This window comes from Rhipicephalus microplus, chromosome 4 (genome assembly GCF_043290135.1).
Source record: "Rhipicephalus microplus isolate Deutch F79 chromosome 4, USDA_Rmic, whole genome shotgun sequence".
Classification (NCBI taxonomy): Eukaryota; Metazoa; Arthropoda; class Arachnida; order Ixodida; family Ixodidae; genus Rhipicephalus; species Rhipicephalus microplus.
The window spans coordinates 31,296,626-31,316,195 of record NC_134703.1 but is presented as its reverse complement, the minus strand read 5'-3'; the positions used below and the strand labels follow the sequence as shown (position 1 = coordinate 31,316,195).

At 43.7% G+C, this 19,570-nt stretch overlaps 1 protein-coding gene and 1 non-coding gene across 2 annotated transcripts; one reads left to right on the top strand and one right to left on the bottom strand.

The window, feature by feature from the left end:
- Positions 1-7,796: 7,796 nt before the first annotated feature.
- On the bottom strand, positions 7,797-7,869 carry TRNAK-UUU (transfer RNA lysine (anticodon UUU)). Its single transcript has one exon. It is a non-coding gene; the product is annotated as a tRNA-Lys (tRNA).
- Positions 7,870-8,391: 522 nt separating this feature from the next.
- p24-1 (transmembrane emp24 domain-containing protein) lies at positions 8,392-15,963 on the top strand. The gene is made up of 3 exons (XM_037422679.2): positions 8,392-8,667; positions 12,387-12,632; positions 15,381-15,963. Exons 1-3 carry the CDS (start codon positions 8,521-8,523, stop codon positions 15,606-15,608), a joined length of 621 nt encoding a protein of 206 aa, XP_037278576.2. The 5' UTR covers positions 8,392-8,520; the 3' UTR covers positions 15,609-15,963.
- Positions 15,964-19,570: the final 3,607 nt, after the last annotated feature.

Sequence of the window (19,570 nt, the reverse complement as noted above, 5' to 3'; positions counted from 1 at the left end):
AGTCGACAAAACAGCTCAGCACTAACTGCCTAAAAGTCATAGAGATTTGCAATTTGATTTGGCTGAAGTTTGTGGACTGTCACTCAAGATGGAAAGAGTGAGCTTGGGGTGAGGAGACGACTGTTTCTGCAGCCCTGAGAGCACAGCTCAGGTGCAGGAGCAAGTCGTATCCTGCATGGGCAGTACAGTACTAGTGGGGACAATGGCCTTTCCTGTGTGAGAAGGAAAGTGCACCAACACATTAGCTTTTTGGTCTCTTGCATGTGTTTGAGATTTAACAACAAACGTACATGTAAAAAAAAGTAGATTTTGTTTGTGTTGTCACTAAATAAATATATGGTGTTAAAGGGAAAAGCCTCGGGAGCAAAGGGAAAGAGGAAGGCTGCAATATAAGCTCGGAGTGTTTTGGGGGTACAATAGATACGAGGTGCCTTGAGGTCTGTGGAAAGATGTATTTGTTCCGGGGCTAACATTCGAGAACTGAGTGTTGTGCATGAGGTCAGAGGTTCAATAACAAATAGATGTAAATTTAAATCAAAGGACTTTGGAACACCTTGCTCTGGGCTCCCATGAATGAGGCTGTAAAGGGCAATGTGAGATGGGCAAGTTTTGAAGTGGAGGAAGGTCTGAGCAGAATGAGGTTTGAAGAGAGGCCAAGTAAAATGAACGAGAGTGGGTGGGTTGAGAAGGTGTTTTGGTGTTTTTATAGAAAGAGTAGTATTGACTCACAGTGGAGAAAAGAAATAGGAGACTAGCCAGTAAGTGTATGGCTGACAGTGTAGGCATTATGGCAACAAAAGTGTTTAGCATTAGATCTGATAACTTTAGCGTACCAAAACCACCATATGATTATGGTGGTTTAGCGTACCAAAACCTTTAGCTTTAGCGTACCAAAACCACCATATGATTATGAGTGACGCCGTAGTGGAGGGCTCCGGAAATTCCGACCGTCTGGGATTCTTTAATGTGCACCCATATCTGAGTGCATGGGCCTAGAGCATCTTTAGCATTAGGTCAGAGAGGGGGAAAAGATGTAGTGGGTGGCAGTAATGAAAAAGAAATCCAGCTCCGAGTGACTACTAGGAGGGCAAGAATGAAATAATGAGAAAGGCGTTTTATGGTAATTCAAGAGGAAGTGCATGGATGTTTGAGTCAAGGTTGGGTTGCTTTAGAACACATAGTTATAAAGCGAGATTGAGTAAGGAACAGGGAAAATGTACATAGCAAGTTGTTTTTTTCTGTTTTTATTTGTCAAGTTTGGCAACACACATTTCACTGCCCCGTTTAAAGGGGGCGCTCATTGCAACCATTCATCCATCCATCCATTTTTTAAGCGGGGCTGGTGAAGACACTGTGGCGGCATGTTCCCCATTATTCTCAGATATCATTTGTTGGCGTCGGGGAACGAGATTCTGCTGACGCGCGATGAAAGAATGTGTTGTATGCTAGTCGGAACGTTCTGGCACGCGGTAGGGCGTTCGGACTTGGGTAGGTGGCTGTGTAAGAGGCTGTGGCCTCTCCCCTTGCATTCTTCCAGCAATGATGTGATGGCGTTGGAGAAGTCGGGGAAACTGCAGACGCGGGATGAACCCACGTACTCCCGCGTGGCATGGTGATGAACCTGCGTGGCGGGCTCCAAGAGTTCGGGAAAACTAGCAGAAGCAGAAACAATAGTGAATTCATGGTGTGCTCTAGTTTCAAGGACGCGTTGACATCAGGCAGGGTGCCCGCTATAAATAAAGACCATAAAACCTTGAATCTTTAGAGGCTTTAGAGATGAACGGAACTTTAGGTCGACCCATGCACTATTTCGCATACTCATGGAGTCATGGTTCCCTTTAGTGGGAGGTGGTGTAATTTTTCTTTCTGTGCTGTTGTTGTAGGGGTCATTCCAAGTGAAACGTCCCAGCCCGAAATTCGACCACCAGCGATTCTTAAGAAAAAAAATTGAGCTGAATGTGTACTTTGTGAGAGTGATTTTAGTGAAGTATTCTTGTTTTAAGAAAATTGTGTGGTCACGTGACCACGCTTCAAATGTTTTGCCGAAAAAGAAATTTAAAGTTAGCGAAAATAAATTATGCGTATGCAACCTTCAAACTGGGTATGGCGGCACATTTGGTTTTAAAGCGCTATATGTTGCAATTGTGCACATGACATGACAACTAAAATAATCTATTGCTTCTACAGCCTAAATAAGCTTACCAAAGAAGCAAGAAAACACACGAGACCTTCAAACTATATCACTATACTTAAAACGTGGGATGAACCGGCTGCCGAATGTTGTCCACAGTGCTCGGCCTGCTCATGCGCGAGTAATCTTGGGACGTCTGAGCAGTTTGGGGACTTCTGTGCTCTGTGTGTATATTTTCGTCTAGGTACAACTCGGGATGTAAATGTTTCGTCCGCCCGTACCTTGTGCCTCAGTGCGAAGACTGTACGGATAAATTCATTGTGATTTTGACAATGTTAGGCAGTCGAACGCATCCTACAGCTGGTACATGCACAGCATAGAAATTCATGCAAGTGCCCGTGCTGTGTTCTAGGCACATTCACCTTTCCAGTCACTTGCTATAGTAAGCTTCAACAATGCAATGGTTGGTATGATTGTTTATGTCACTATATGGTGGCAGAGCAGAGTTGCGACTCACTTTCAATACGAGTGTTTGTTGAAAAACTTGAAGTGCTATTCGAATTGTTCTGTTCATGATGAAGGCAGTGGACCGATTTTTCATAGGTAGGGGACCGTATGCCTAATTTTAGGTGCACAGTAAGCAACCTTAGCGCGTTGAAGTATGCGGAACCCATTACGACAGCGTGTTTCATAACCATGTCATGGTTTTGCCGAGTAATATCGCAGAAATTCTTTTAATATTATAATGGAGCCACTCTTGATGCACCATCACTAGCAGCATTGTAGGTCTCGGAATTGTTAAGTGCAGCACATTCTTCATCCACTTGTTATGAGCCACTTACGTTGACGATGCAATGTTACCTGCAACGTCATTTTTATTGTGACTTTGTTCATTGTCCTCGTTTTATTGCGATAGCAATTACATGGACATTCTTGGCTGGATTTTGCCGTCGGCGTCGCCGTCACTCACCGTATATGTATACGTATATATATTTATGGAAACGCAAAAAAAAAAGGCCAGAAAAAGCCTCGGCGTGCAGAAGCGAACGTGGGAATGCGAAGCATTAACCACTGAACCACGGAGGAGTATGTCCTGCAATGTTCAAACGGCAAGCTATTCATATTTACCACTTACCGCTGGTGATGGTCATCGCAGGGGGAACTATCGTGTTTTCAGCATTACCAGCAAGATGGCCCAATGAGGGTGCGTCGCCACATTGTCACGACGCGGCGTCTCGCGCTCTCATCTCCCACGTGTACTTTGCCCCGCGGAGAAGAGGGGGTGGACGCTCGTGCGGCCTTATCTCGCCATGGGGAAGATTATATGTCTTGCCTAACCTTGGGCTTTGGACGGAACGATTCTGTTGTAGTTACAGGGCGCACAAAGGTCACTGCAATCGTTGCACAGTCTCCCTTTGCGAAAAGGGCGCGCTTATCATATACAGTGAAGTAACGATTGAGACGCTTATTTGCATTCATCTGTTCCTGTGAGCATGTTTCGTGCATCATTTGTGCATGAGAAATGCAGGGCACGTTTCGATCTGCTTGCCATCCTGCGTGTGACCTTCCAATTTGTTGCTATCGCGTTCATTGCTTCGCCTTTGTGGCAAAGCTGTGACTTTGTTCGTTGTCATTGTTCTCGTCAGTTCATTGTCCAGTTTAAATCAACCTACTTTCTGACATCTTCCTGTGACAGCTTTGGTGGGGGTCCTCGGCAGGTCCAAAGCACATCATTAAACTTCATGGCTGACATGGGGGGCGAGGAGGGAGAGAGGAGGTCGAGCGTGCTGCGGCGAGTACAGTGGATGGCGGCTAAAAACGTGGATGGCGGTACTTTCTCAAAAGCAAGGGGCTTTACCTGTTCGCTGGCGCAGCGCCTCCTAGGCGCTGGCTGGCGACACCTTCACTGTTTGTGGTCAAATTTCGACCAACAAAGCACTCATAGTGCGTATTTATTATGCACAATTTAAAAATATTTGAAAATAATAACGCAAAAAGGCATTGATACTTTTTTTTTTGCAATCAAATGGACGCGACAACTTAAAGGCTGTCCTACACTAAATCTACGGGTTCCCTCGTTTTTTAACTAGTATGCTATAAATACTTAAGTGCACTGAGCAGCTTGCTTGACCAGCAATCTAAGTGAAGAAATAGTAACATATATGCCGGCAGTTCACCACAGAATGCAGACATTCTTATTCCAGCGCCGTCAAAACAACCATAAAGTAGCAGACGAATATGTTATAGGTAGCGCCACCAATGGTGAGCGGTTGAACGAGAGCGGGGACACGCGCTTCCATAGTAACCCTGCTATCTGGGCAGGTCAGGAGTACAGTAGGTCGTGGTTTCAGCTATAGACCTTTTCAAAAACGCCTTTCTGGGCAACGTTTCTAGACTAGGTAAGTTGCAAAACTGAGCGATGTTGCGCGGCACCGCCGCTGCCAGCGACAAATGTGGCGCTGCTATCGCATCCGGATTCACTCACTGCATGCTCGCTCACAGAACACCTACCTCGCTCGTGTCACTCCCGTAACCTCCATCGCCTGTGCATGTTGCAGTGCGTTGATATCTGTGGAGGCTTCTTTCTGCGTGAACAGTTTTGTGCTTCAGCGCACCCTGTTCTGCTTTGTATGTGTTGCGTGTTTTCATCATGCCCAGATGTTGCGTTCTCGCCTGTAGAGTAGCTACAGGAAATGCGAGACACCACGACATTTCTTTTGTGCCCACGTGTACCTGAGCAGCGAGAGGTATGGCACCACGCTATTCGTCGTGCGGATAAGAAACTTCCCAGCACCTCACGTGTGTGTGATATGCACTTTCATTAGAAGGACATTCTAAAGGCTTTCCCTCACGTCATATGGTAAGAAGGTACAAATCGCAAGAGGAAAGTGGGACCTCGTCGAAAGATGCGTTCCACGAATATTCCCGAATTTGCCCACTTACATTTGTCGCGGGGCCCGCGACAAAGAAGCGAAAGCTGCCCGATAGGAGTGGGGTATTTTACAGAATATAATCGGCAAAAAAAAGACTATCTCCGAGCTCTGAGCTTGAAGACAGAAGACATGACAGTGACCATTAGCAGCCGTCACCATCTCTTAGCCAAGTCGCCTGGAAATGCAGATACCATCACCCAATGGGGCGAACTTCTGGAGGACACAGAAAAGCTGCAACTGTGTTTATGTTGTCCCAGTGCGTCAGCAGGCAGACTCGTGAGTAATGACTACGAAGTGCTCACCGATACCCCAATGTGCGTTCTCTGCTCGAAGCTTTGACTGCAGCTGTGTTAACGGGTTTCATTAGAGGAACTCCAGAAGAAGCAGAGAGAAGACATGCTCAAGAAAATGGCCGCACGTGTTGCTTTTTGACGGTATAAGTTGCTAAAGAATCTGACGGACATGAAAAAAAAAGCTGTCTACATAACCAGACAAAAGCCACGATATTGTGCCACATTGTTGTAATTTATTTTCAAGCCCGAAAAACACAGCCACAAAATAGGATGCCAGACATTGTAATTGGGTTTTTCGCGTCTAAAAATCTATTGCAAACGTACACCAACTAGCAACTAACCGACAGACTCGTATGTTATGCTATATATATATCAAGCATTGTTTATTGTGGGCAGTTCAGAAAACCACAATTATACTGTATTTGCCCTACACCGCTAAATAGTACGCAGTATTAAGTTTCTGTGGCAGCGCAACAAATCACGATAATATACTGTTAGAAAAGCTCTTTCAGAACGGCCGCCACGGCGTCTTGCCACGAGGACTACGCGTTTTCGTCTGCTAGCGGAAGCTTGTCGCGCCGCCAGTGCCACCAAACCGGAAGCTGTCCCGGCGCCGTGTGACGAGTAGTGAAACGTGGGGAGTTTTGCAACTTAGCTAGTTGTTCTAAAAACGTTGCTAGAAACATAGCCTCCTATATTTTTTTGTGCCCGCGCATTAGCGCTAAATACATACGCGCCATCCGTCCCTTATAGTTTTGGCGCTCGCCGCCAGATGCCGCACCGATCCTATAATAACAGCAGACGACGCGGCCTATGCACGCTTGCGTTTATGACGGTCTAGAAACCGTCTACATTGCATTGGATTATGCGTATACGTTAAGAAGTGCGCACACACCAAATTTTTAACACAAGCACTGTATGCAGAATGCAATGTGAGCTTTGTTATTTGATTTCGCGCTCAAAGCTTGAGCACTTTTCGAGACAATGGTTTGACATGAAAATCTTTTGCCAAGTCGTGTTTGTCAGTCACACTCGTCGCGAAGTTCAGAAAAAGTGGGCGGAGAAACTTCACGAGCACAACCTCCAAAAGTTTTTTATGATGTCCCGGGGTCGAGCACTTGAGTTTGTCACGTTTCTGTAGTATTTGCGCGGCGTTGTCAACGGCAGCCTTCAGTGGCTGATTCATCTTTCTCGCTCTTGCGAGGAAAACTTCCGCGTAATTCTTTAGAGAATTTAGAACCATTACGAGCTCAGTTGACGGATACAGGAGTACACCTGGGTGGATATCTCCACATTCAATCAGAACATGCTCCGCCGTTTCCTTATCTTTCCCGCAGCATGTGCATTGTTCTTCTTCTTTACTGAATCTTGCTTTATAACTACGCGTTCTAAGGCAACCCGATCTCGCTTCAAACAGTAAAGCGCTTCCCCTTGAATTATCGTAAAATGCCTCCCTCCTTATTTCATTTTTGCCCTTTCGGTAGTTACTCAAAGCCGGTTTTTTCTCCATAGCTGCCATCCATATTCTCTCGTTTTGCGCCTCGGTGCTCCGCCAGGAGCGCTCGCATCCCATAATAGCTCGGGGGACGGCGCTGAGGGACCGACCGCTCGGGCACAAAGTTATAGAGGAGGCTATGCTAGAAACGTTGTCCCTGGGTGCCGCCATAGTCCTCTTTGCGCTGTGCAAATTGGCGCGTGACCTTTTAAAGATGCACTGACAAGGCTGCGCCCTTAGCCTTTGTACTCTCGCGCGCAGCCCATCATGGTGCTGTTTTTTTCTCTCCTGTGAAAAGGTGTATACTTAATGTATGTTCGTGCGCGCAGTTGTGCGTGTGTATACACGCAAGCAAAATGGGAAATTTTCGGAGAAGAAAATTCGAGCTCCCCATTTTCCACCAACCCCCGGCTACGCCCATGATATGTGGGGTTTTCTTTTCTTTTACGTCCAAAAATTGCGATATGATTATGATAGACGCCGTGTTTTTAGCGCACTTACATCGCACAGTACACGGGCTTCTACCATTTCGCCTCCATCGAAATGCGACCGCCGCAGGTCGAGATCGAACCCGCCACCTTCCGGTAGAGTGTACTACTTCGGTTCTACTTCTGATGTACTACTTCGGGTCAGCAGCTGTGTGTGAAATTTAGGCAGGACCTTTCGTATGCCTTCTTTCAGTTTGTCATACATCCGCTTCGCATGTTACGTATAAATGTTTGAATGGTTATTATTATTCCTCAACGTTCGAGAATTAAGCTATGCAAGAATACACGTGCACCTTGCATACAATTAATAGTTTAATGGGATCTTGCTACTGCGGGACCGGAAGTGCGGCTTCTAAAACGTCACTGCCTTTTCCTGCTTTCTTTGTCTATGTTTCTCACGAAACAGGTCGTGGCTAGAACGCGATGCAACACCTCAAAAAGAAAGAAAAAAATGCGCGCCCGAGCAGGGGCCCGAACCCTGGACCGTTAGGTTAAAAGCCTAACGCTCTACCGACTGAGCTACCCGGGCGGACCGTGCGTCACTGCACCATTTAAAAAAATAATTAAAAATAAAAACATTCCTACTATAGTCAGGCACGCCGAGGGGCGTGCGAGTGTCGATGACGTATCTCGAGATCCACTCGCAGTAAGCATGGATGCAGTAAACCTATGTAAAGTCTCATTCAGTGGCTTTATGGCGCAGCTACACAGTTTGATTGATATGTAGGGTTTAACGTCCCAAAACCACCATATGACACAGTTTTGCAGTATGGACGCTGTGAAGAGCAGCTCCATGAGTCCCTTTCTTTTACGTTTATAAACAGAAACCGAAACAGTACAAACAATGTTTACTGATTGAGATTCAAATAATTAAAAAGTTGAGATATGTTTCCATAGATTATCAGTAGATCTAATTTTAGTAGCGTTGTAATAGCTAGCTTTGTAGTCATTGTCGTTGCTGTAGCCATTGTCGTTGCTGATGCTGTAGCATCAGTAGCGTAGATTTGGGCGGAAGTTCTACACTTTTGTCACCTGGTAGCGCCGTCGTACCGCCGTCATACTTCCGCTTGCGTCTGCCCGCTGTACACGTTGGAACTTGGTGAAAAATCGGACTTATTGCGGTGTGAAAAGTGCCCCTTATTTATTTAATGCGTGCGCTTCCTCGTCACTACGTCACAATATGTGCTCCATGCGAATGCTTATAGCTTTTGTGGCCATCGTGCAGACTGCGTCTGGTGTAGAGCTGACTTTCGAGCTGCCGGACAACTCTAAACAGTGCTTTCACGAGGACATCGAGGCTAACAAACAGACCACAGTGGAATTTCAGGTAACCGTTCGCAACGTGATGCATGGCCACCTCGTATCATACGCGACCTTCTCTGAAGGCGTCGAAATTTGGCGCAGTATGCTGCCGGCGTCGTCTGTTTCGACTGCGTGCCGGGGGCCAGCCTTAGCGCGTTGTCATATGCTACGAAAGTGAATCGTTATGAAAGGCACTGTTCACATCGTATCTGGAGTGCCGCCGGTGACGCCTACTCTTTTTGTGACTACGTCGTGTCGCGAATTCGTGATCTACGCGCGACTTCATGTCCAGCCCAGTGGGTTATGGCACGAGTGTGCGTTTGCTGCGTCATCTCTTGTGTGGCGTTATATAAAGGGGAAAAGAGCTAGGACGACCAGAGGTGTGTTTCTAGATGTGCACTCACTGCTTGGATCTTTGCACAAGTAATTTATTCGGCCGTATCTGGGGGCAGTATTTTAAGCCTCCTTGTATGTGTGAAAATGGACTAGGATACCTTATTTGCCAGGTTAGTAATTTTAATCCAGTAGAGGGGCAACTTGTACTGCATACTGTGGCTTCTTTGAAAATTGCAGTGTTATTGTCAGCACCTGGTTGGGGGAATAAGTTAATGAGTAATTAATGTCATATCGCTGGAATGAAGTTTAGGAAAAAATTGTGGAAAAGTGCTCTCTACATCTCACAAAAGCATTCTGCTTAGAACGCTCGAGCCTAAGCATGGCACATGAGCCCGTTTGACATTCTGAACCTGTTCAAATACGGTTGCTCAACCTGGACATCGTACCAACATTACACAGTTTTGAATTCCTCGAATATAGTAGCTCTTGTCATTTGCATGGAAAGGTTTGTTTACATGTGCATCTGCATGCCTCAGTGAGTGGTGGTGGTGGTTGCATCAGCAGCCTTTGTCCCAGAAGAGCAACCTTGGTTTGCTCACTTGAGCTTAAGTGCACTTTGTCAACTCCCATTTACTTCCATTTCACTTTTGTTGAAAGGCTTGTTTGTCAAGGACTCTAGCAAGCAATCAATGAACCTCCTGTCTCCTTTTCTCCTCATGGCACCCATGAAAAATAGGAACCTCCTCATCCAACTTATCACTCGAAACCGAGCTTACCTTCCGGTAGGAAAAAAAAAACAAAAAAATAACAGCTGTTTGCACCAGAAATGTGCACCATTTCACCCCTTGGACACCACGTGAGAAACAGTAAAAGAGACACATTTACGCCACATTTCCTCTGTCGTTGTGCGTTTGCATGCACATATGAGGTAATAAAATGCACAGTACAGGGAGTACTCGTATGAGCTAAGTTCGAGGCATTGCAGGGGCACCACTCAGCTTTGGTTGTAAGTTTTTAAAATTTTTGTGCAGTTTATGTGGGAACCAGCAGAATTTCACTGGTGGATGCTTTCAAACTATGTTCCTGCACCTGTTGTGGCAACCACGCACATAGCAACATAGCCGTATAAAAAGATGCTCACCTTCGGCAACATTTTCATGTCCTTTCAGTGAGGTACCTTAATTGCTACTCGGTCATGGCTTCAGCCACGAACAACAAATGACAAACCACACTGTTCATGCTGCCAGTTTGGTTCGAAACAACTCCACATTTTAGTATGATGCAAATTAAGAAGTTCAGAGAGGCCCTACCCAGAAAACTGATGTGCGGCAGCAAATAGCCTCCACAACTAAAGTAGTAATTCTGCTCATGCACTTGGCAATGTTCTCCAAAGGCAGGATCATTGGTGCAGGCTTGCGTGCATCCACCTTTGAAGAGAAAATGCCACGGACTTCCATAGTTCTGATTACAGGTCTATACATGTGTAACTCTCTGTGAACACGTGCGCAATCTTGCCAAGGGCATGACAAGACTCTGAACTTGCTCTTGATCACTCAAACCTAACAAGCATAAGACATGTATGTTTTATATTCTCTTTTTGTGCCACAAAACAGTGCCTTGTTAGCACAAAACTCTTTCATTGTTCTGTATGCCAGATGTTTAAGACAGCTAGCTTCTTATTGTTCAACATGAAATGTGAACATAGAGTCCAAAGAAACAATGGCACTCTTGACTCCACAGACATATCATGCTATGCTGTAGACAAAAGAAACTCTTGATATTTGGTTTGGGAGTTTCTTCGCATTGCACATTCATCATTTGGTATCAGTGACCCTAAAATTCTTCACCTGTAATCATTCATGCTAGCCTAAAAAAATTCGTATTTAGGATCTCAAAGAGATCCTGCATCTGCTGTATAACTTTCTTTTGTGGTACTTAGTATCAATGTGTGGTGTCAGGGCTGTTACAATAATTGTGAATAATGAACAAGCCCGAATTATTACCCTTCTGAGTGAACATTAGTTATTAAAGTACTTAGTTAATAAAGTACTGTCTGGGTCGATATGCCTCCTATATGTAATAATTGCATGTGATGTTTGGCTACTAGGGGCTTTCATGTGTGGGATTATTGGGAGTAAGAATTTTATGTCGCATGGCTTTTTTCTCTCTTTTTGTTGTGAATTAACCCTTTAATAGTTTATTTTTAAAGAGCTTCTTGTCTAAAAAGTCTTTTTTTTTTTTCAACTTGGTATAGTATAATTTTTTATAAAAACATTTTTTGACTGACGAAAATGTTTTTTCAATGTATATTAAGTCAAATTAACTTAATGTAAGTTTATTGTATCATGGCTAATTAGTGTTTTAGGTAGAGAGTGTCAATAGAGAAAAATAAATATTCTGTAGGGGTTCTAGCACAGTTTTTTTTCTTTGTGGCACCAAAAATGGGTAAAATAGTTTTACACTGGTGTGGCTGGAAAGACTGCAAAAGTTTTGCAGTATTTTCCACGTGGAAGGAAAATACGCCACATGTGCCCCGTGACCTTGAGCACTTTTTCTCAATTTTTTTTTTATTCAAATATGGGGCTTTTCAGTACGATAGCGCGCACACGTCTGAAGAAGTTGTGGCCTCTCGCCGCAGCCCCTGTATGGCAGAGTGCAGCATGCTCAAATCAACCAATGGGTGATGCAGTGGTTGTGACTAGTAATTTTTGAGCTCGTAGCGTCATTTGTCAAGAGAAGGGAAAGCAATCTTTAGATGACCTTGAAAATTTATTTTGAATGCCAGGCTACGTGCTGCGCTATAATATTTGGCTCTCGTGTTCTCAAGAGCCTCGACTTCATATCGGCAGTGTTTTCTTCTGATCACTAAAAAAAAAAATGTTGCAGGGCCCCTTTAAAAGTTCATAATGCACTTTGTGCTTCCATGTAATTATAGGTAATAAGAATTCTGATCAGATTGTTTTCTTTTTAAGTTCATGTTGCAGAGAGTCCATGATGTATATGGACATGTTTAAGATGTATGAAGACCGACGCACATGATGCAAAGCATATCATTTCATCTGAAATGGTTTAAAATGAGAAGCGTTGCTACAGTTGAACCCCTTTATGAGAGGCATGCTCTGGGCAGCGATTCTCGTTTTTTATACGAGATGTCTTGTAGAAGCAGGGGCCCATGTCTGCATTTTCATATCCCCAGTATTTTACAGTAGGCATGCTGGTGTCTGTTACACCCATTTGTCTCTTATATCAGTGTGTCTTACAAAGGAGTTTCACTGTACGTAGACCTTCTCTGGCATTTCTAAAAGTGTATGGATTATCATTTTTTTCTTCTTCTTTTGAAGGTCATAGCCAAAACTTCTAAGCGCTGTAAAGGTCGGCTCTGCTTACAGTATTCGCTCCTTCGCGCAGGTGGTCACGGGAGGCCACTACGATGTGGACATGACGTTGAAAGGACCGAATGACGAGACGCTGTACCAGGGTGTGAAAAAGCAGTTTGACACAGTCAAGATCAACCCCAAGACAACGGGCACGTACACAGCCTGCTTCTCCAATGAATTCTCCACCTTCTCGCACAAGATGGTGTACATGAACTTCCAGGTTGGCGAGGAGAAGCCCCTGCCTGGACTCGGCGAACACTACACGGCCATGACCAAGGTGCTTGTGAACTCCTCACGATCGTCATTGAGGTAGCTGTAGGCTTCTGTCGCCCCAAAGGAGCTTCTAAAGAATGCTAGGGTCAAGGCACTCACAACCTCTCGGCAGCAAATGTGAAGCCTCCATTGGGCTCTCCTTTTTTAAAAAAACATAGCTTTCTCTTGTGATGCTGGAATAGAGATCAAGTGCTTTTGTTGTGCTGACGTAAATGCAAGGTTAATTACAAAATGATTGCTTTAATGCATGTGGATCATTATTTGGTGACATGATCTCTAATGAAACTTTTCAAGACTTTGAGGCTTGTTTATTAAACCAGTAACACAAGGAGATACATTAAGTGCTGTAACCGTCTGGAACAATTCACCGTCTTAAACTTGTAAGGTGTGTGAGGGAAATACTGTCTTCTTTACTACAAGTATATGTTTTATTGCACCTCTGGCGGAGGTACAATGGCAAAGATAGATGGCAGAGGTCGGGCTTCAGTATTGGTATGTCATTTCCACTATAGTATTTCCTTGCAACATCCTTTGTCGCCGCCCAAAGTGAGTCGTATTTGCCAAGGGAGGCGATAGATTTGCTTTTGAAAGGTATCCATACAAAGAAGTGGTGATGTGGCAGACTTTAAAAATAAACAATTCTGTGTTTTCTCACCAAGATTAGCATAGTGCTGAGGTTACCTTGCCCTTTTTCTCTATTTATTTGACCCTTATCCTTACAATCAAAGTCGCCAATTGCTTGTAAATCTAGGACCAGAAATAGGAAAACACTTGCTATACAGAAAACTGCATCAATAACCAGTAAGATTTGAAACTGTTAGATAAAGTCAAGGCTACATTGGCAGCTGAACCATGGCTAATTTTCTGCCATTATGAGCCTCTGGACCTCAGAAACTGCTTTAATGCTGTAGTTGTATGAAGTCGTTGCAAATATTTAACGTATGGTTTCTAAAAGGTGACGTGAAGTATGATACGAGCAACTTCTGGCTATAAGAACTGCATAAGAATGTCTATAATAGTGAGATTAATGTAGGATAACCATTTTAGCCATTCGTAATTTTTCTCAATATAAATATTCCATGCATAACGTTGGTTGAGGGGAGATGAGAGTCGAAAAACGCAAGTTTCTTCTAAAATTACGTACATTTCGTTTTATTTATTTGCTTTTACAAGTTTAGTTCCTCTACTTTCGCAACGAAAATGAAGATTGTAATGAAACTCGGAAGTAGGTTAAAATCATCTTTAAAGAGCACAAGGTGGCTACTAAAAACTAAAAATACTCATTGTCTTGAGTCCCCTGGAAATTGTCACCCGAATGCCTGCCATTTAATTTTACATGAGGAGTTTGCTAAAGCCCGATGCTCAAAATTCCATTTGAGCATCAGGCTAAAGCCCGATGCTCAAAATAATAATGATTGCCAAGCTCTCATGATATAGCAAATCATTAAGAAAAAAACATATCTTTTCCATATAGGTGAGCTTTGATTTGTACCTTTAAAATGTGTTATCCCAACATCAATTTTTTGGGCAACTTCTTGAATTTAGACTTCATGTTTTTTGGTGCTTCTGACAGCCAGCTCAGAATGAAATATTGCCCACATATATCTTATCTTGTAAGGAGTGCGAGTAAATTCTTTAAAACCTGACATTGCCTGTATAGTTATTAAAAACCAAAAGCAAGCAATTAGTATGAACATAGGATTTTGACAATTATCACATTACAACAATTTATTACAATTTTTGTTGTCCATTAAAATCTCTCATACACACTTTCTTGATAGTTGTTTGCATTCTAAAGTTAATGTGGAGCAATGTGAGCCATCAATGGATCAGATTCTTAAACGTTATGTGGCATAAGAAGTTTGTCCAAAATGAATTATACTTTTCACATAGTCATGGTAGAAAATGAAAATGGTGGAGCTTACTATAAAACTAATTATGTATTTGAAATCAGCATAGAAGCATATGTAAACAACAAAAAATAAAGTGCCCTAGGCTACTGATTAACAGAACTTTTTCTCGAATCACATTTCCTTTTAAGTTGTTGACCTTGCTTTGAAATCTGATACTGCACCCGGTGTTGCCATGTGCGGATTGTCGTGAAAATTTCTTTCATATCTTTGCTGTAAAAGGGCAGCTATACTTGCATAGTTGTGTATTTTCTCCACAATAAAATTTACAAAAAAGAACATGAGTCATTGTGGATTGGGTATCAGAAAAAAGTGGTCACTGACTTATTGGTCACCGTGCTGCGAGAAAACTAAGGCAGTCTCGGTGTTTCGCCTGAAATCGAATCACTTTGTCGCAAAATGGGAAGTTTGGTAGTTGAACATAGAATGTGCATACGTTGCTTGTTCTTCCTTCAAAAAGCTTGCTTTCGTAAAATTGCATTATCTGCAGTCATTCTTACCTCTTAGAAACATTAAAGTGACTTTCTGCATAGTCAGACATTAGGCCCAGTGGTTCCAGTGTTCTGGTTAGGCTAATTTCAGTGTTGAAGCAGCCTTCCCAACTTCTACGTGCTTCCGTCACATGGCTACTCGCAGCAGCCTAACCTCTTTCTTTGATGTTCAGATCAACACACATAGTTCTATATGTATGTTAATGGAGATAAAGAACCACTGTTTTTAAAATGTTGGACCAAGTGAAGCTGTGTATAGATCATTGAAAGCAAATTTGCAAAACTTGTGAAGCCTTGGCACCCCTTCGCATTTGTTAAGTCTGTCTGATCTTAGTTTGTGCTGCTTTGCAGATGGAGTCTTCATCCGACAATATGCATAATAACCTGAACACCATTGTGGACTACCAGACGCACCACCGGCTGCGTGAGGCACAGGGCCGCAAGCGTGCCGAAGACCTTAATGCACGAGTGCTTTACTGGTCGATTGGTGAAACTGTAGCCATGCTGGCCATTTTCATTGGACAAGTCTTTGTACTCAAGGGCTTCTTCACAGAGCGCAAAACCATCATGTCCACGTAAAATTGCTACGCAAGCCCCTCCTGCCACACTGTTGCCAGCCGCTATCCCCCTTTTCCAACTGTGCTGTCTTCGTTTTGCCCATTTCCCTGTGTCTTTTTGTTCACTGGGATAATACAGCACATTGCTGCTTGCTCTATCACAGAACACCTGTAGCCTTACGTGGTAGAAGGCAATGTCAAGGTGATACCTACGCACGTCTGATGGAACTTGGAGGGGGGAAGCGGGGGAACAGGACTTAGTCATTGCACAGTTTTCACCTTGCACTGATTTGAAGTGAGCATTCCAAGAATGCCAAATACAAATGGACAGCATTGCACAGACCTCATTGAAGCAAAAAGAAGAGCAAACATCTCAATCCTTATATATATATTTTCTTTTTTTTCCTTTTTTTTGTTTACCTGTTTACAGTGCCAGGTGTCTTAGGAAGGCACAGAGTGTTAAGACAGCTAATGTTGACAGACTGGTTAGAGGGGGGAAATTGCGAGTCGTATTTATTGTCGCGTGGTTCTGAAGGACTGTGCGTCATGGCTACTGCTCAACACGTGCTGCTAGTGAGGCGATGACCATCGAAGAAAATGTAAAGCAGTGTGGTAGTGGAAGATAGAGCAAGCTGATTGGTGAGGCTTAGCCACATGTCAGTATCGGTTACCCAACAGGGCTCATTGCCAAAGGGTGTCCACTAAGAAACTTGTTCGTCGGATAAGCAGCATAATCAGGACCCTGTACGAATAAGTTGAACGAGGCATTTTATCTATATATTTTTTTATACAGTTAGACTGTTAGGCAAATAAAAACTTAAAACAGTCTGGTCCTTAAACTTGAATGCCTGTATAACAAATGGTAGAAAATTAATTAAAAAGCTATAGAGCTTCATTAAAAGCCATCAGATAAGATTAAGCCCACAAGCGTCCTGTGTGAAGAGTTATGTAATTCATAGGACATCACCATGGCAGATGTGATGCTCTTACCAGCTAAATGCTTGCTGTTATGTCTTGGTAGGTATGGCTACTCCCTGGTGCGACTTTCTGCCATGTAGTGCTATGGGTATTTTCATTTAAAGGAAGTGACGTGGCCCAGAGCCTAGGCTGCCTCAGTGGAATGACAGTTTGTGGAAAATTTGTCATTGAGAGAGTGCACAGACAAATGTAGAAAGCAACGGGCTGTACTTGAAGCACATATCCATTCACTGTCATCATGGTTGAATGTCCTCGACAAGGTATGCACCTTATTGTCATGCGTCTTTGTGCCTCTGCTCATCCCATGCTTTTCACAGGGCATGATTAGTATCTCATCAATCTGTCTGGTGTCCCTTATGCCGTACCATGTAAATATCTTTATATGATATGATGAGTTGTAGCAAAGAATGGCACATCTTTGTAAGATGAACTGACGAGCTGAAGCATGGAATTTAGAAGTTCATACTTGCAAAAGCACCTATTATAAGACCTGCAGTTATTCGTCGTAGCTAAATGTGGGAAAACAGTTTTTTTCTGTGATCTGAAGACACGTTGCATTTGGAGAGTGATCAATAAAGGAAGCACTTGCACTATGAGAACTCTGTTTGCGCATTGGTCTGCCTTATAACTTGTGCGCCACACAGTGTGATCAAACCTTTTATTTTTCAACCATGACAGTGAAACTTGCGTACAGAACACTGGATGTCATACGGTCAAAATTAGACAAGTTACCATTTCAAAAGCATGCATGCGGTACCATTGAAGATATGTTGAGCCTGGCTTGGTGGTCACTACGTGGGATTAGCCGGGTGGCGTGGGGTATCTCCTGCATAATCTCTGGATCGAAATAAAATTTTCATCATTATCATCATCATACTGTAAGAAGAGAAAAGCTCGACAATTTGACCCCATCCATGTAGGAAATCAGATTATTGGGGCGTGTGTTTTTTGTACCAGATAGCATGTGTATTGTTCAATGGCATCAAACTCTTGTTAATTTGGTCATGTTGGGTCGCAGAATATTTGATGACCCTCGTAGCGTGCCAAGCACGAAGCGACGCAAGAAAGGTCAGATGAAAGTTTTGCATAGAGTTACTGTATATGCTATCTAAACGTAGCATATACAGTAAGTTTCGTTTCGCATAATGCGTAGCGCCACCTGTGGAAGCAGTATTGGGTAGTGAAAAGCCCGATTCTCTTGCACGGAAGTTTGATTCGAAAAGATCTTGACCCAACTCAACAAAATATAATAAACTTCTAGACGTCCCGCCACCTGTACGGGTGGTATCCTCGCTATACACTGACATCAAATCTTTAAGAATCATGAACTCGCCCGCCTTTTGAAACATTTAGCACATCAGTGTACTGCAGAACCCAATGCGAAACAACGAGTGCGAAACAGCGGTTGAAATTGCGTGTGTTTTGCGCATTTAACACTCGTACGGACAGCTATGCATTTTTCTCTGCTAATTGGACGCACTACCGAACCGTCATGAAGTGTTTGCTGGATAAATCGCCAGTAAAGGACGCAAAGGATTGGATAGCAACGTTGAGTTCTACTGGCTGTCGTACAGATAAGCAGAAAGGCGAGAGTGCTGGATACGGGCCGTCGAACGAGTTGGGTAAGTGAATTACTCGCGCTATCCAAAGTCGACCGGTCTCTTCTATTATTGCTTAGCACTACATGCTCGATAGAGAACAGTGGTAACCTTGATTACGAAGCCAAGCAGGGTCTCTGACCGCGGTGCGCGCCGTGCAGACTGAAAAGACGCGTATATGATAAACCACGCATACTGCCTCCGGCTCTCATAGGAACACCTGCGTCTTACAATAAGTGAATCGCTAAATGCTGGTCCTCCATGGCCACTTCCAGGTTTGTTTCGCCTTCGGTTGTGCTCCGCGAAAGTGAACACGCATGTTTCCCCATTTGCAGTATGTACCAAGGAAAGATGACGTCAACCAGGAGCGGATACAGCCACTCATTTTAGGGGGGGGGGGGGAAGGGGGGTCGTTTGCGGTAACACTGAAAAGGGGGCGTTGTCATTACTTTTTGTTTTTACAACCACAAAAACTTTCTCAGAGCATAAAAAATTGGCCCAAATCTACATGTTACACTGTAAATGTCGTTGAAAGACGATAGTCTTGCGTCTGGAGAGAGTGAACAAAACGTTTATTTGATGTTCTGCGCAAGAAAATCGGTGAATGGTATTCTGAAGGCCTCGAGCGCGTAGCTACAGTGTACTAGAAGCGTAGCGAAGGCGAACAAGCGCGCCTAGGATAGATAGATGGATTGATATGGCTGTACCCTTTAGATTGGGTGGTGGCTAGCGCCACCAAGCCGTAATACTTAGTAGATTTTTTTTCCCTTTAAATATTGAGGTTGAGGACTCGTACTTTGCAGTGAAGGGTTTAATTTTCACTCGTGCCTTGACTTTAGCCACCAATCAGATAACCTCCTTCTAGTTAATTCTACCCGCTTAAAGTCTATTTTGCCCTCCCTCTCCCTAAACCACAGTCCTTTGAAAAACTCTGCGCCATCATGCTGAACTATAGGGCGAAGCCCTTTACAGAACATTATCAAGTGTTCGGCAGTTTCTTCTACCTCTCCACAAGCACTGCATACCGTGTTTACCCCTTCGTATTCGCCCCGATATGTCTTTGTTCGCAGTACTCCCGTCCTGGCCTCAAACAGTGGAGAACTACCCCGAGTATTATCAAAGATCCTTTCCTTGGCAATTTCCTGCTTAAAAGTTCGATAAATCTCTAGTGCGGACTTCTTAATCATGCCAATTTTCCACATATTGGTCTCAGCTTTCTTCACCTTCTTCTTAACCGATAGTTCTCTTTGGTTTGGCCCCCTGTTGTTAAAGTATTTGTTAAATATTGTGTGAACGACGAAGATAGTCGCTATCATCACTAGGGAATTATATCACTGTTCGGAATAAGGAAGAGGTCAACGGGTGGGCTTCGCCATGGGCACGGTGGCTCGTACTTTTCTCTACAACA